General features: G+C 41.6%; 1 protein-coding gene across 1 annotated transcript in view; it reads left to right on the top strand.

Moving 5' to 3' along the window:
* Positions 1–11,636, top strand: part of LOC137310547 (probable aminopeptidase NPEPL1) — a 29,600-nt gene extending 17,964 nt beyond the window's left edge. Inside the window, exons 8-12 of the mRNA XM_067978319.1 lie at positions 1,914–2,014; positions 2,465–2,588; positions 4,548–4,724; positions 8,212–8,322; positions 9,378–11,636. Coding sequence (XP_067834420.1) covers positions 1,914–2,014; positions 2,465–2,588; positions 4,548–4,724; positions 8,212–8,322; positions 9,378–9,539 — 675 coding nt within the window. The 3' untranslated portion in view covers positions 9,540–11,636. The remainder of the gene's footprint in view (positions 1–1,913; positions 2,015–2,464; positions 2,589–4,547; positions 4,725–8,211; positions 8,323–9,377) is intronic.
* Positions 11,637–18,238: the final 6,602 nt, after the last annotated feature.

The following is an 18,238-nucleotide window of genomic DNA, read 5'->3' as shown; positions in this document are numbered from 1 at the left end:
CCATAACCTTCAAAACTCCAGAGAATACAACCCCAATTTGTGTAATCTCTCCTCGTAACTTGACGCTTGAAGTCCGGGTATCATTCTAGTAAACCTACGCTGCACTCCCTCCAAGGCCAATATGTTCTTCCAAAGGTGCGGTGCCCAGAACTGCTCCCAGTACTCCAGGTGCGGTCTAACCAGAGTTTTGTATAGCAAAGCAGCTGCCTAACTAGCTCATTGATTTCCGTCAGTTGTTGCTGTTCTTGTGTGCTAACCTGCTATAGCACAGCTCCTTATTCCATTTGAGTAATGAGCCTCTGTAGCTTTATGTAATATTTAAATTTTCGCCTGGAATTTCCTGAAATGTTTGCGGAAATTTCTTGAGAATCTCATTAGTATATGCCAAAATATAAAAACTGGCATAAAACAAGTGAACAGCGTAAACAGGTTGTAAAAAGCGTCAAACTTGCGCCATATTCCTTTTTATGCATGAAAATTAAACTTTAAAGCCGTCAAACTATCATTTATGCACATTAGGCACAGCATGTTTAAGAAAATCCATTTGTAGAGGTTTTTCACTTTTTAATGCAAATCCTTCTGCTGCCATAAAGATGCATTCAAAGATACAGAGAATACATTTTAGGTCTCGTTGAGGAGAAATATTTCAATATTGTTCTTTTTCAAGCAACTAATTCCATTTGTAAAGAATTTAGGGATTCTGCCGCACCATCACTTTGAGGCAGAGAATTGTACCTTGTACCTGTAAATATTTTTTTTCTCTGCTAACCTCCCATTTAATTCTTTTTATGGTTATCTTAAATTTATCAACACTTCACTTACCTGTGCAAACAATCTATCACTATTTGCCTTTGTCATATCCCTTCACAATCTTGAAGACGCCTATCAGGCCATCATTTAACCTTCTCGGCTCTAAGGGAAAAGACCTAACGCTGCATGGAATCGTTACAGCACAGAAGGAGGCCATTCGGCCCATTGAACCTGTGCCGGCTCTTTGTAAGAGCAATCCAGACAGCCCCATAGCCCTGCAAATTTTTTCTCTTCAAATATTTATCCAATTCATTTTTGAAAGCCTTGATTGAATTTGCAGTGACCATCCTTTCAGGTAGCGCATTCCAGATCATAACTACTCGTGTTTAAAAAAAAAAGTTTCTCGTAACGTCACCTTTGATTCTTTTGCCAATCACCTTAAATCTGTGTCCTCTGGTTCGCGACCCTTCCGCCAATGGGAACAATTTCTCTTTATTAACTTTATCTAAACCCGTCATGATTTTGAACACTTCTATCAAATCTCCTCTCAACCTTCTCTGCTCTAAGGAGAACAACCCCAGCTTCTCCAGTCTATCCACATAACTGACGTCCCTCATCCCTGGAACCATTCTAGTAAATCTTTTCTGCACCCTCTCTAAGGCCTTCACATCCTTCCTAAAGTGCGGTGCCCAGAATTAGACTCAACTTTCCAAGTCTCTGTTCGTACTTATAACTCTTCACCCTTGGTAACATCCTAGTGAATCTACACTGCACTTTTTGCATTGTTTTTATATCCTTCTTATAATGGGATGTACCCAATTCCGTCTAAACTAAGATCTTGTAGACGCTCAACATTTACCTCCTTGCCTTTGTATTCTTTACCACTAGATAGATAACCAAGATTCCCTTTGCCTTTTTCATGGCTGTATTTGTGCTGGTGCATTTAATGACCTTCCATTATGTCTACACCAAGGTCCCTCGGCTCCTCAACTCCATTTAAAATTTTACCATTTATGGTGTATTTTATTTCCCAAATTTAGCTAATTGCTAAACTACATAATGACTTCACATGTAGATGAATTCTGCTTTAAAATGTTGTTGTTAATAACCTTCTGTTGTCTTAAAGGGCACTGCTTCAACAATTTCATTTTTTTTTTCATCAGGGTTTTAAAGAGAACTTGCATGCATTATTCTGCCTGGCTGAAAACGCAGTTGGAGCCAATGCAACAAGACCAGATGACATTCACCGACTGTACTCTGGAAAGTGAGTTCATGGATGGGCACGCCTAAAGGCATGGTCCCCCAATTTTGTTTCCTTAGCAATATTTTGGGAGTTGCAATGTCTACTGGTTCACTTGAATGTCTAATCAGAATATGGTAATTTAACAAATAGGACCTCATAACTTTAACTAGTGGGTAAATAACCATGGGATTTTGTTCTCTCAGTAGCATTTAGAAGAGGTTGTGAAGTTAACTGTAATGCTGATTATTAACATTTTGGTTGCACACTCAGACTGGTTTATTGTCTCAGCTATTTGGAATTTGGCACAGTACTTTTTTATAGCCCATGAGTACTTTCCACATCCTAAGTTTACAAACATTTGCAGATAAATTCCATCACCAAGAGGCTTATATAAACAAAATGAAGGAGGCTTTAAGTTGATACATGAGTAATATTGTTACCTTTACTCACAAAAGTTTATTTACTCAATAGAACTGTTGAGGTCAATAACACAGATGCAGAGGGTCGTCTGGTTTTGGCTGATGGGGTGGCATATGCTTGTAAAGACCTCAAAGCAGATATCATCTTGGACATAGCTACTTTAACTGGAGCTCAGGTAAGTAAACATTTCAATTAATATAGACAACCCATCCTATATTCTGATCCTCCTCTTAATTTAATATTCGCAACCCCTCAAATAATGAAGCAGTCCGAGCCCGCATGCAGCAAGACCTGGACAACATCCAGGCTTGGGCTGATAAGTGGCAAGTAACATTCGTGCCAGACAAGTGCCAAGCAATGACCATCTCCAACAAGAGAGAGTCTAACCACCTCCCCTTGACATTCAACGGCATTACCATCGGCGAATCCCCCACCATCAACATCCTGGGGGTCACCATTGACCAGAAACTTAACTGGACCAGCGATATAAATACTGTGGCTACAAGAGCAGGTCAGAGGCTGGGTATTCTGCGGCGAGTCACTCACCTCCTGACTCCCCAAATCCTTTCCACCATCTACAGGGCACAAGTCAGGAGTGTGATGGCATACTCTCCACTTGCCTGGATGAGTGCAGCTCCAACAACACTCAAGAAGCTCAACACCATCCAGGACAAAGCAGCCCGTTTGATTGGCACCTCATCCACCACCCTAAACATTCACTCCCTTCACCACCGGCGCACAGTGGCTGCAGTGTGTACCATCCACAAGATGCACTGCAACAACTCGCCAAGGCTTCTTCGACAGCACCTCCCAAACCCGCGACCTCTACCACCTAGAAGGACAAGAGCAGCAGGTACATGGGAACAACACCACCTGCATGTTCCCCTCCAAGTCTCACACCATCCTGACTTGGAAATATATCGCCGTTCCTTCATCGTCGCTGGGTCAAAATCCTGGAACTCCCTTCCTAACAGCACTGTGGGAGAACCTTCACCACAGGGACTGCAGCGGTTCAAGAAGGCGGCTCACCACCACCTTCTCAAGGGCAATTAGGGATGGGCAATAAATGCCGGCCTCAGCAGCGACGCCCACATCCCATGAACAAATTTTTTTTTAAAGTCTCTGGTCAGCTAATGTTGGTGTGCATAAATTGGTGCTATAACTGGAAGCAGTAGTTTTCATTGTCTGTGGTACTAATTATAAACAGTTGAAGGTAAATAAGCAGCTGTTAAATATAAGTTCTTTTCACTACTAGTTGATTTGTGTATTCTTTTCGAAAAAGATTAGCCGTAAACAACAACTACTCAAATGCCATGTGTTTCAAATTCTTAACCAAAAGGTTTCTTAACCAACTGTTGTCAAACCACTACAATTCTTGTCCACGTGTATGCAGTTTGTGTAACTATTAAGGCACTAAGCCCTAATATACGCCAGCAACCGATGGCTTTCACTTTGTGGATAATGAAATTTTGGTTTATAGCCTATGAACAGCAGACTTACTTAGAACTTGTCAAATTGCTACACTGCACGTCAGGGAAAAAAAATGGGCAAGCACAAGAGTTGCTTATTGTGCAAATCCAACCTGCTTCCAAAGGTCATGAGGCTTGACTAAAAATGCATGTTCTCCTCAGCAAGCTTGGTTGGTTCTTCATGGGAGTCAATCAGAACATAATTTTTTTTTGTTAGTATCCCCCTCGTCAATGTGTAATCATCTTATGCTGCACACTGTTGGTGACCAAGAAAGCAGACTGACATCCTGTTCCGAGTAGTGCTATGTGGTTGGCCACTGGAGATGTGCAAGATCAACCCAAGAGTAATAATTTTCAGCACTTCCAGCAGCCTTCACTTAGCATTTAGAGGATTCTGAGTAGGAACTCTCCTACCAGTCCTCTGTCATGATATAGTGACTCCCTGTGCATTGTGTTTTCCTTTTTGGATACAAGTGATGTATATAGCTGGTGTACAAATAATTGCTTATCAGCAATCCGACTTGTCCTACTTTCAGATCTTGGCTCCTGTATGGCCATAGGTAATTACCTAATTTAATCATAGCATCAGATTACTGAATTGACTGTCACATAATACGTTGTAGTTGAATGAAAGAATCTTGGATGATTTTTCTTTTTTAATCTAGGGTATTGCTACTGGAAAGTATCATGCTGGATTGCTTACCAACAATGAAGAGTGGGAACGGGCCTGTGTAAAAGCCGGGCAGAACAGTGGAGATCTCGTGCAGCCAATGGTCTACTGTCCTGAACTTCATTTCAGCGAATTTACTTCTGCTGTGGCAGACATGAAAAATTTTGTGGCTGTAAGTTAATAATGGGCTAACAAAGTTAATCAAGTGCCCAACTCTGGTTGGGACGATTTATGTCTTGGTCATTCCTTTAGGTTTGTGTGACTTCTCTTTGAGATATGGCTATGCTGTGCAGATGAATCTTCACTCATTTGCCAAGTAGAATCTAGTAATATAAAGTGTAACAGAAAAACTAAATGATCGATCCAGTCATTCTCACCTTTCATGAACCTTTACTATTACCCAATAAACCTAACTTGGAATACAGCTATTTACTAATGTTTTTCACCAGTGAAGATTTAAAAACAACTTTTTTTGACGAGGTGAGGAATGTCAGAACTGGGAATTTGAACGAATTCCATTCTGAGGACCCAGTGTTTGCTTCAAACTCTCAATGAACTATATGCAGAGGAAATGCCTCTATAATCTGTCCAACAATGTTCTTTAGCACTAACATCTGACCAGCATCCCATGCTACACCATTATGACATTTCCACTTCCCTTGCCCTCCATCCTTTTGGCATTTCTGACTGAGATTGCCAGCTTTATGCTGGAGGTCCAGGTCTGCTAGACGCTGGACTGAAACTGCCCTGACTCTATTCGATTAGAACTTTTGCAACCAACTGACAGAAGAGAATTTCTTCCCATCAGTCCAGATTGAATTTGCAGCCAGGTTCTGTAATTGACTGAGTACTGTCTCATTGCACCACATAATCTCCAGAGCAGTAAAGATTTATTTGTATAGTCTCAAACTTGTGGTTGGCTTAGCAGCTGATTGTGGCTAAAGCAACTCGATCACAAGATAATTCCAGATGATGCTACTCTTTATAGAGTTGGCACCAGAGTGTGCTGATGAGAGCTGAGATAGGATGGCTTCAATTTTATCTATGTTAAAATGTAGGAAGTTTTGACTTATCCAGGTCTTGATGGTGAACAGTCAGTTGGATAGTAAAGCAGTAGTCCTACTCCAGTAATTGCCTACCTAACACTAAAGTGGCAGCACTATCAGCATGTTTCTTTGGCCTTATTTAATTTAAAGCAATAAGACCTCATGAGGGCTAGAGTTAATGGTGAGCACTCTTGGGACTACGCTCATCCAACTGGATACTACTGTGCCCCCCTCCTGTGGTGGGTCTATCCTGCCAATAGGACAGGACATATCCAGGACTGGTAATGGAGGAGGATGGACTGTTGGCTGATATGATTCTATGAGTATGACTGTCAGGTTCCCCCAACTTGGGCACCAGTCCTCAGATATTTGTCAGGAGGACTTTGCAGGGTCAACAGGCCTGGGAATGCCCAAGTTTTGTCCTGATCGATGCCTGGGTTGTTGCCAATGAATTTGTCCAGTATTTCTCTTTTGATCCTATTTTGTAGTGATTGTCCTACAGTTGAGTGGTTTGATGAGCCATTTCAAAGGGAATTAAGAGTCAATTACATATTGTGAGTCACCAGGCCGGGTCAGACTCCAGTCCCACAAAGATATTAGCGAACCGGTTACATTTTTATGACAATCCGGAAGCTTTGATACTCATTTTCCTGATAGTAAATTATCATAATTACCATAATCACAAAACTACTGTAGTGTTATCTGGGATGGGATGAACCCTAGAATCTTCAAGGAAATGATTGAGCAAGTCTTCAAGGAAATGATTGAGCAAGTGTATATATATTTTGATATACTGAGTTTGGATTTAAAGCTATCTCAAGACTGGATGTGGTAGATTGAGATTTCAATTGAAAAATGATTAAAAATGAACGAAAAAATTGTGAGGACCATTGCGGCATTCTATCTTTAATCTAGTTTATATTTTAATATGTGTTTTTATTCACAAATGTTAAATATGTGAACATAAGAAATAGGAGCAGGAGTAGGCCATCCGGCCCCTCGAGCCAGCTCTGCCATTCAACAAGATCATGGCTGACCTTCTACCTCAACGCCATTTTCCTGCACCATCCCCATATCCCTTGATGCCTTTAATATCTAGAAATCTATCGACCTCTGTTTTGAATGTACTCAATGACTGAGCCTCCACAGCCCTATGGAGTTGAGAATTCCAAAAATTCACCACCCTCTGAGTGAAGAAATTTCTCCTCATCTCATTCCCAAATAGCCTACCCCTTATTCTGAGACTGTGACCCCTGGTTCTAGACTCCCCAGCCAGGGGAAACATCCTCCTTGCATCTACCCTGTCGAGCCCTGTAAGAATTTTGTATGTTTCAATTCTTCTAAATTCTAGAGAATACAGACCTAGTCTACTCAATCTCTCCTCATACGACAATCCCGCCATCCCAGGAATCAGTCTGTTGAACCTTCGTTGCACTCCCTCTATGGCAAATATATCCTTTCTTGGGTAAGGAGACCAAAATTGTACACAATACTCCAGGTGCAGTCTCACCAAGGCCCTATATAATTACAGTAAGACATCTTTACTCCTGTACTCAAATCCTCTTGTAATAAAGGTCAACATACCATTTGCCTTCCTAATTGCTTGCTGCACCTGCATGTTAGCTTTCAGTGACTCATGTACAAGGACACCCAGGTCCCTTTGAACATCAACATTTCCCAATTGCTCACCATTTAAAAAATATCCTGCATTTCTGTTTTTCCTACCAAAGTGGATAATTTCACATTTTTCCACATTATATTCAATCTGCCATGTTCTTGCCCACTCACTTAGCCTGTCTATATCCCCTTGAAGCCTCTTTGCATCCTCCTCACAATTCATATTCCCACCTAGTTTTGTGTCGTCAGTGAACTTAGAAATATTACATTTGGTCCCCTCATCCAAATCATTGATATATATTGTGAATAGCTGGGGTCCAAGCACCGATCCCTGCGGTACCCCACTAGTCACAGTCTGCCAACCTGAAAAAGACCCTTTTATTCCTACTCTCTGTTTTCTGTCTGTTAACTAATTCTCAATCCATGCCAGTATATTATCACCAATTCCATGTGCTCTAACTTTGTTCACCAACCTGGGGACCTTATTGAAAGCCTTCTGAAAATCCAAATACACCACATCCACTGGTTTCCACCTTATCTATTCTACTAGTTACATCCTCAAAGAACTCCAATAGGTTTGTCAAACATAATTTCCCTTTCATAAATCCATGTTGACTCTGCCAAATCCTATTATTATTTTCAAAGTGTCCTTTAAAATAGATTCTAGCATTTTCCCTATTACTGATGTAAGGCTAACAGGTCTGCAGTTCCCTGTTTTCTCTATCCCTCCTTTCTTAAATAGTGGGGTTACATTTGCCACCCTCCAATCTGCAGGAACCATTCCAGAATCTATAGAATTTTGGAAGATGACAACCAATGCATCCACTATCTCTATAGCCACCTCTTTCAAAACCCTGGGATGTAGATCATCAGGTCCTTGGGATTTAAGAGTTCAGGTTCCAAGAAAATTCTTGTTTACAAGTAAACTGTGTATCATTGTTGAAGTAAACCAGCTGAATGGGCTAACCCCAATTTAATAAAGTTGTTTCGTTGTAGGATCGAGCCAATGCCATGAGTTCATGTGCAGGCTTGTTTATTGAAGCTCATATTGGCTTTGATTGGCCAGGAGTGTGGGTGCATATTGACATGGCTTCCCCAGTTCACACTGTAAGTAACCTTTTCTGTAATAGTTTATCTCTATACAGTAGATGTATTTTATGAATTATGGCTGCATTATGTTAAATCTGGATTTCTTTACCTCAATGCATATTATTAGCATGGTAAACCAATTTGTTTATCTATGTTTTCAAATGCAACAAATGACTGACCATTCTATTTTGTTCATTTAATTTGATTGGTTTATAGCTGCAGATGTTTATACAACTATTTCTTCCATGGTGGTGTTCAGTCAGATTTATTTCTTCCTGCAACTGCCCCAATGCTTGTCTTCTATTCTCTGACTCTTTCTGCATCCATTTCTCTGTTTTGCTTCCATCTTTTATGTTTCGCTCTTGGGAGGAGAGAGGGTGATAAATGATGCCTGGGTCTGGGAAAGCATGGGTGGCCTAGGTCAGCAAAGTGGGCCAGAGAGCTCTCACGACAGGTAGGCCTGTGACACTCAAGGTGGACCTGGGGAGCACTTGGGTTTTGAAAGCGTTCAGGATGGTCTAATCTGGAAGCAGAATGGAGCAGTCGGCTGCAGGGTGGATGGTGACCAGTCGGTATTGAATTGTCGTACACTTTTGAAGGCAAGGAAAGCGGCAGCAAGGTGAAGTGATTTTGGAAGAGAATTGTTTTTCAGTTGTCTGTGCTATATATACTGATAATTCAGTGTTGTGGTCATTTCAAAGCTGCAATACTATTTCAGTCTCAGGATGTCTGAATAACTTGGGTTATACTGCAGTTTCACAACATTGAACCACTTGTAGCTTTTATTATAGTTTTTTTTTAACAAGAGGTTTGATTAATGATATTGTTCCACAAAGTAGATTTTTGTAAAGGTTTTTATTTATTTTCGCTTAAGAGGGATTAATGAGAAATTGTGCCTCTCTATGCAATGGATTCTTTCTAGAATGTACCTTTTTTGGAAGCTTTCCAAAGAGGATCCTCCAGTGAGTGTATGTGAAATGTTCCATTGTAGTTGATCTAGTTTTTTACATTTTCTATACATAGGACAAAGTGTGTATGAGCAGAGAAACTAATGGCTACACTTTTTCCATCAGGGAGCACGTGCTACAGGCTATGGAGTAGCACTACTTTTGGCATTGTTTGGTCGTGCAACAGATGATGCATTATTGAACCTCATTTCACCAGTTGGTGTTGACTTTGCTACAGAAGGTGATGATTCGATGGAAAATTGCTCCAAAAAGAGACGACTGGTATGAATTCCGCTTGAATTTGTGCTCATTCTCTGCTGTATGGAATTGGATGTGGACAATCACTGAGCCTATACGAGGCATCTGTTTTAAATTATGCTTGCGCATTAATATTTAGATTCACATAGCAGCTATTCTCACAACTACATCCTTGATGTTGGAAAATTGTCGGACACTGCAATATTGTAGACATAAATTAGGCTGCATTTCAAATGACCCAGTAGGAATGTGTGTCACTTGGCTTTATTGCTTGTGTGTTATCTAATTGCAGAAAGAAATTCCAACTTTTCTCAACTTAAATATAGTCCTTCAAGCACCTCCTAGGATATCAGAAAGCTTTATTTTCAATTTCTCTTGATTTAAGTTGATATACACTGACGAAATGTCCTTGATCATGTTATCAGTGTCTAATTTGCAGGTTGGATAGACAGCAATAGTATTCGTAATTTGGTCTATAAACTGGCTGCAGATCAATCCACCTTCACCAGTGGCCCTCAGCAGCCCTGCTTCTTTGTGTGTTGCTGGGCCTCCATTCAAGACCTGCCCTGCTGTGAGATGTTGCCAGAGCTGGTGTTCAGTTCTGTCCCCCTTCTCTTGCGATGAGAGAAGGCTACTGGGTGATGGGGCGATCTCAGCACCTGTGGAGAAAATGAATGGGCTGTATTAAAGCTGAAGGATTGTCACTCTGAATCCTGGAGTTATTTTTCCACATTCCTGGGGAAATGTCTTAATTTGGCAACTACTCAGGTTTTTAGACAAGGCTGCAGTGCTGGCATTCCACTTCACTAATGCTTTGAGTATCATAGAAGTCTGGAGGAGTACATTTCATACAAAATAATAATATATATAGTCAGCAGAATTTTCTTTGACTTTTAAAAAATATTCATTTTATTTCATTGAAGACCCTCTAATTGTGTAGCTGTGCCTTCTAGGCCACTGTGGTAGTTTTGCCAACTGAGTGTGTTCCCTTGGGCCCAGGAGCTGCTCTGTAGAAAATGATGCGGGGCTGAGACCTCAGACCTGTGTCAGCTGCATTTGAGAGCTAGGGGACTCCCTAGGGATGCAGAGTATTAATCTAACTGCATGGTATCCTGGGGCCCTGTGTATACAGTATGATTCTCAGGCCAGTCTGAAGTTGTGGCTTTGCTGTTTCCTATCTATCAGCATAGGGGTGTTCCCCATTGAGGAAGTCACTGGAGCAGCTGAGTAGGGAGAGATGCCCAACTTGAGACCCTCCATGTGAGCAATGAGATTGACATATTTACAAAAATGTCAGCATATTCTGGTCAACGTATTTTTTCTTTGTGCAAAAAAAGTACTCTCTTTACACGCTCCTTGCTCGTTTTTAAAAATTACTTCTGCCTAGACTTGCCTTCCCTTTTTAAAAAATGCCACATGTCTTATCAGCCTCACCAAGCTTTAACACAAACGGCCTTGATTAATGCCTTAAATATGCATTCTTTTAGGAAAACATAGACCTGTTAGTGTATGTGTATATTTCAGCTGCAAGACCATGGAATTTTAAAATAACAAAATCTGAGCATCATTTATTGAACTGAAAGCCCAGAGCTGAGTTTTGCTTAAAGGTTGCAATGGCTTTCGTCCCACCATTTCTTGCATGGAATCCTACAGGGATGGGGTTATATTATTCTGGACTAAGATCAGGTTTCTTGCATTTATGAAATGTATGTACTTTACAAACTACTGCTAGCCTCATTTTGCACAGTGGAATCCATAAAATGTGAGATGAACTGTTTGGAGGTTTCATTCATTGCTTACAAGGTGACTCAAATGCTCTTTTTTTCTCTCCCTGTCGCAAAAACAAACACAAAAAATGAAATGCACCTTTTGATAAATGGAGTGATCATTTGAGGGCTGCCCTGTTTAAATTTAGAGAATTATCCTTGTCTGATTGTGTTAATTTTAGAATATCTAAAAGTTGTAATGAATTTATCAAACTTGTATAATGAAAAGTCTGGGCTCTACCTCCCATATACTTATAAAACAATTTAAATGAAGATTTGTCTTACCCAAATATAAAGCAATTTTTGTATATTTTTATGCATTTGAAATGATGTACATAAAACAATTTGACACTTTGCAAGATTCTACTGTCTGTTTAATGTATGTGCCAATTCAAAATAATTATTGTAAGCAAGTGTTGATCTTGCTTAACTACGCATTTCCTGGATTTTGGCATTTCTCTCCATTTTGGAAAATGGTCCTTCACAAAACAAGTCTGAGCCACACTGATTCATTCCTAGTAAGTTACAAAATAAGCCATGTTGATTATTACAAGGATGCCAAACATCTTGATCTGCTCAGAGTTGGCCTTTACACCAGATACAGTGGTGTCAAGGAGCACGGGGTCATTCGTCCTTTTTTACTTGCTGTCCATGTCAAACGCTTTCATCTCATTTCTGTTTTGGTGTCTAGCCTGTACCCATTCATTCCTTGTTGAATCAGGAATACATCCATTCCTGTTTGAATTTTCTACCGGAGTCCATATTTGAAGTAGACTGCCACTGTACATGATGAATACTATTTGACAAGTTAACTCAACACGAGGAGGAGTTATGCTTTAGTAATTAATTCTATTTTCTTAGCTTACCTGCCCCAGTTTGACACAAAACTACCTGCTGATTTTATTTTGTTACTACAATTTAATGTGCTGCAGACAGCAGGGTGGACTTTTAACAGCTTTTAAACTAAGCTGTTCATGAACTTCTAACTAAAATTGCTAGTGAATGCTTAAAATAAAATCCTAAAAGCTAGGGTTGGTATCCTCTTACCACATTTGCACCTCCATGTGTATATGTCACTTCTATCCACTCCTTAGCCACTTAACCTACTTCTAAAGATAATGTCCTGGATTTTCAGAGTGGGATCAGGGGATCCTGGGCGTGCGACAAACTCGCATGCCGAGAATTTTAACTCCCAGGCCTCATTTCCATATTGAGGATCGGACTCCCACCCGAACCCAACAGGAATCACTGCCTGGCCTGTGGGTGGAAGCAGGAATTCAGGTGGCAGGAGGCTGCCGCTGTGGACCGTTGGGAACAGTCCCCAGCAGTTTAGGTTTAGGGAAAATTGTGTACAATTAGTGCACATAATTATGAGGGGCCTAGATAGAGTAGACAGGAAGTACCTGTTTCCCCTAGTGGAGAGTTCAAGAATTAGAGGACAAAGATGTAAGCTGATTGGCAGAAGGATTAGAGGGGAAATGAGGAAAAACTTTTTCCCCAGAGAGGCAAGGACTCTCAACTCTTTTAAAAAGCACCTGGACCTGCACCTAAAGTGCTGTAAGCTGCAGGAAGGTGGGATTAGAATGGGCACGTGGTTGTTCTTCGAGCCGGCGCGCACACGATGGGCCGAATGGTCCCCTTCTGTGCTGTATCTTCTATCGTTCTATGGTTCTAAAAGAATCCCGATTGGTGGAGGAAGGGGGAAAGCCCAGGGCAAGGGTTTCCTTATGGGGCCCAGAGGAGCATGTCAATGAAATTATTTTAGGCGCTAGATCACTTGGGAGTTCAGCAGTATTAGAAACAGCAGTTGTCATTCATGTTAATGCTCTGAGGAGCTGGAAGAGTGATTTACCAATTCTATCCACAACTGCCTGTGACCTTCACCAAAAGTGCTTCTGATCTGGTGTCTCGTAAATTAGTTTATTCCTCTCGGTGGATTGGAAGGTAGCAAATTCAAGAAAGGAGGGAGAGAGAAAACAGGGAACTACACGCCTGTTAGCCTGACATCTGTCGTCGGGCAAATGCTGGAATCTATTATTAACTAACAGGGCACTTAGAAAATCATAAAGTGATTGGCAGAGTCAGCAAGGTTTTATGAAAGGGAAATTATGCTTGACAAATCTATTAAGAGTTTTTTGAGGATGTAACTAGCAGGTTAGATAAAGGGGAACCAGTGACTGTCGTATATTTGGATTTTCAAAAGGCATTCGATAAGGTGCCACATAAAAGGTTGTTACACAGCGTAAGGGCTCAGGTGTAATATATTAGCATGGATAGAGGATTGGTTAACGGACAGAAAACCGAGTGGAAATAAACAGGCCATTTTCGGGTTGGCAGGCTGTAACTAGTGGGGCGCCGCAAGGATCGGTGCTTGGGCCTCAGCTATTTACAATCTATATTAATGACTTAGATAAAGGGACTGAGTGTAATGTATCCAAGTTTGCTGATGATACAAAGCTAGGTGGGAAAGTAAGCTGTGAGGAGGACACCAAGAGCTCAATACTGCAGAAAGCCTAGAGGAGTATAGAAAGTGCAGGGGTGAAATTAAAAAGGAAATTGAGGAAAGCAAAGAGAGGGCATGAAAAAATACTGGCAAGTAAAATCAAGGAAAACCCAAAAATGATTTATAAACATATAAAGAGCAGGAGGATAACTAAGGAAAGAGTAGGGCCTATTAGAGACCAAAAAGGTAACCTACGAGTGGAGGTGGATATGGTTCTTAATGAATAATTTGCAACTGTCTTCACAAAAGAGGGGGACGATGCAGAGATTGTAGTTAAGGAGAGGTGTGAAATATTTGATGGGATAAACATAGTGAGAGAGGAAATATTAAGGGGATTAGCATCTTTGAAAGTAGATAAGTTGCCAGGCCAGGATGAAATGTATCCCACCAGTCTGTTGAGAAGCAAGGGAGGAAATAACGGATGCTCTGACCATAATTTTCCAATCCTCCCTGGCTACTGGTGCTGGTGTTGAAGGACTGCTAACGTTGTTTAAAAAGGGAGAAAGAGAGAGATTCATTTATAGGCCAGTCAGTCTAACCTCGGTGGTGGGCAAATTATTGGAATTGATTCTGAGGGACAGCATAAATCGTCATTTAGAAAGGCACGGGTTAATCAAGGACAGTCAGCATAGGTTTGTTAAGGGAAGGTTGAGTCTGACGAACCTGATTGAAGTTTTTGAGCAGGTAACGAGGAGGGTCGATGAGGGTAACATGTTTGATGTAGTGTACATGGATTTTAGCAAGGCTTTTGACAAAGTCCCACATGGCAGACTGGTCAAGAAAGTAAAAGCCCATGGGATCCAAGGGAAAGTGCTTAGTTGGATCCAAAATTGGCTCAGCGGCAGGAAGCAAAGGGTAACGGTTGATGAGTTTTTTTGCGACTGGAAGGCTGTTTCCAGCGGAGTCCCGCAAGGCTCAGTACTAGGTTCCTTGCTTTTTGTGGTATATATTAATGATTTGGACTTCAATGTGGGGGGCTTGATCAAGAAGTTTGCAGATGATACAAAAATTGGCCACGTAGTTGATAGTGAGGAGGCAAGCTGTAGACTGCAGTCAATGGACTGGTCAGGTGGGCAGAAAAGTGGCAAATGGGATTCAATCCAGAGAAATGTGAGGTAATGCATTGGGGAGGGCAAACAAGGCAAGGGAGTACACAATAAATGGGAGGATACTGAGAGGTGTAGAGGAACAAAGGAACCTTGAAGTTCATGTCCACAGATCCCTGAAGGTAGCAGGACAGGTATTTAAGGTGGTTAAGAAGGCATACGGGATACTTTCCTTTATCAGCCAAGGCACAGAATATAAGAGCAGGGAGGTTATGTTAGAACAGTATAAAACATTGGTTAGGCCTCAGCTTGTGTACTGTGTACAGTTCTGGTCACCACATTATAGGAAAGATGTGATTGCACTAGAGAGGATACAGAGGACATTTATGAGGATGCTGCCAAGGCTGGAGAATTTCAGCTATGAGAAAAGATTGGATAGGCTGGGGTTGTTTGGAACAAAGGAGGCTGAAGGGAGATTTAATTGAGGCATATAAAATTATGGCGGGACTACATATAGTGGATAGGGAGGACCATAGATTTAAAGTAATTGGTAGAAGGATTAGAGAGGAGCTGAGGAGAAATGTTTTCACCCAGAGGGTGATGGGGGTCTGGAACTCACTGCTTGAAAGGGTGGTGGAGGCAGTAACCCTCAACTCATTTAAAAAGTACTTGGATGTGCACTTGAAGTGCCGTAACCTACAGGGCTATGGACCAAGTGCTGGAAAGTGGGATTAAGCTGGATAGCTCTTTTTCGGCTGGCACAGACATGATGGGCTGTAACTGTCTGTGATTCTATGACACAAGAGTCTGCAAAGGGAAATAGACAGGTTAAGGTGGCAGATGGAATATAATGTGGGGAAATGTGAGTTTATTCACTTTGGTAGGAAGAATAGGAAAAACAGCATATTTTTTAAATGGAGAAACTATTACGTGTTGGCGTTGAGATTCTGAGAGGGCTTGGCAGGGTAAATGCTGAGAGGCTGTTTCCCTTTGCTGAAGAGTCTAGAACTGGGGGCATAGTCTCAGGATAAGGGGGTCGGCCATTTAAGACTGAGATGAGGAGGAATTTCTTCACTCAGAGGTTTGTGAATCTTTGGAATTCTCTACCCCAGAGGTCTGTGGATGCTCAGTCATTGAATATATTCACGGCTGAGATCGATGGATTTTTGGACTCTAGTGGAATCAAGGGATATCTGGATCGGGCGGGAAAGTGGAGTTGAGGTCGAAGATCAGCCATGATCATATTGAATGGCGGAGCAGGCTCGAGGGGTCGTGTGGTCTACTCCTGCTCCTATTTCTTATGTTCTCTCGTAGATTGCTTCGTGTTGGCAGGCAAAACATCTCTCCTTGGTTATAGTATATGTACATTAAGGGCAAAGTTCCAAATGTGAGTTACTGGCCAAAGTACTTGTTGCCAAATTATGTCCCATTTATCAAATAGGATAGAATTTTGCTGCTATCCTTCATCAGCCCAATGCTCACTAACCTTGTAAATGCTATCTACTCCCCCACACGCATCGTCATCACCACGGCTCCCACTTTCATACTCTCCCACTGCTCTGTGTTTGAGTCCCTACAGTCTGGTTTCTGTCCTGCTCATTGCACTGAGATTGCTCTGGTCAAAATCACCCATGACATCCTCTGACACTGCAACCACAGCAGAGTATTGCTCCTTTTCCTGTCTCAACTTCTCAGTGGCCTTTGTTATGGTTGACCACTTTATCCTTTTCCACTGCCTCTTCTCCCTAGTCCACCTTCATGGTACCTACCATGTTTGCCTACCATAGTGACTGCATTTCAAAAGTAATTTATTCTACGTGAAGTACTTTCATATAACCTGAGTGATGTAATAAGATGCTACATAAATGCAAGTTACCATTTTTTAATTTTGGCACTCTCTGATGGTTCCACTCCGACCTGTTCCAATTTAGCCAGCGCCTGTACAGCAGCTTACCCTCTCCCACATGGTCACTGCTGGAATCTCCCAAGGCTCCATCCTTCATTCCTTCCATTCATCATCTTAACTTGCCCTGCAGTCACATTATTGGTAAACATGGATTTAACTTTCATAAGTCTGCTGATGACATCCCATTTTACCTCTCCATTACTACCCTCAATTCCATGACTACTGCTTGCTATCTGACTGCTTGTTTGACATCCTCATGAATGATACAGAACCTTCTCTAGTATAACACTGGCGAGACTAAAACTGTCCCCTTCAGCTACCTCGGAAACTTTGCACTCTAGCCCCTGCTTCCATCCCCCCCCTTCACGGATGCTCCCTCAGACTGAATCCAATGGTATGTAACCTCAGTGTGCAGTTTGACCGTGAGTTCAGCTTCAAATCATAACCCCATCCCTCATCAATACTGTGTATATCTACCTACATAACATTGCTCACCCCTGTTGTCACCTCCAAGTTTGACTACCCCAATGCTCTCCCTGCTGATCCACTATATGCAAAATCCAACTAATTCAAAACGCCACCATCTACATTCTAAGCAGTAAGGAGGTGATTTTTGCAGGGGTTCTCCTGATCATCCACCATGGCTTGGCAGAGCCACGGAAATCCTGTAAAAATGACGTAAATGGCATTTATGCTGTTTTTTTCTGGGGTTTCCATGACTCTTCCATTGAAGTTACGGCAGATGATCAGGAGAACCCCGTGGAAATTCAACTAAGTCTGGCTTGCTCAAGACTAATCTCTACTGACACCCTGTCCCCCAATACACTGAATTCAGAATCCTCATTCTTGTTTACAAATCCCTGCATGGGTTTTGTCCCACTCTACCTCTGCAACCTCCTTCAAGCCTTTGTCCGAGCGAGCACCCTCCAGTCTTTCAGTGCTGGCTGAGACTACCCCAGCCATTTGAATGCTGTTATAAGTCTCTCGGCTTCACTGCATCTCTTCTCTTTAAACGTGTCCTCATTACTTATTTTATGGCCACACCTTCAGTCGTCTCTTTTAACTCATCTTGTAACTTCTGCTCAGTATCTGTCCTCCCTCCCCTCTGTGAAGCACTTTACCAAAATACTTAGAAGAAAAAGGACTGGTGGTTTAATAGGAACAGGAGTAAGTTGTCCCGTCATTCAATTAGCTCATGGCTGATCTGTACCTTAACTCCATTTACCCGCCTTTGATCCATATCCCTTGATCCGCTTACCTAATAAAAATGTCAATCTCGGTCTTGAAAATTTCAATTTACACTCCATCCACAGCTGTTTTGGGGAGGGGGGGGAGGAGAATTCCAGATTTCCAATACCCTTTGTGTGAAGAAGTACTTCCTGATTTCATTCCTGAATGGCCTAGCTCCAATTTTAAGATTCTGCCCCCTTTTTCTGGACGCCACCAGGGGAATAGCTTCTCTGTTTCTATCTTATCAAATCCTTTTACCATTTTAAACACCTCAATTA

This window comes from Heptranchias perlo, chromosome 3 (genome assembly GCF_035084215.1).
Source record: "Heptranchias perlo isolate sHepPer1 chromosome 3, sHepPer1.hap1, whole genome shotgun sequence".
In the NCBI taxonomy this organism is placed as follows: domain Eukaryota; kingdom Metazoa; phylum Chordata; class Chondrichthyes; order Hexanchiformes; family Hexanchidae; genus Heptranchias; species Heptranchias perlo.
This window is presented reverse-complemented; position numbering and strand designations above follow the sequence as displayed.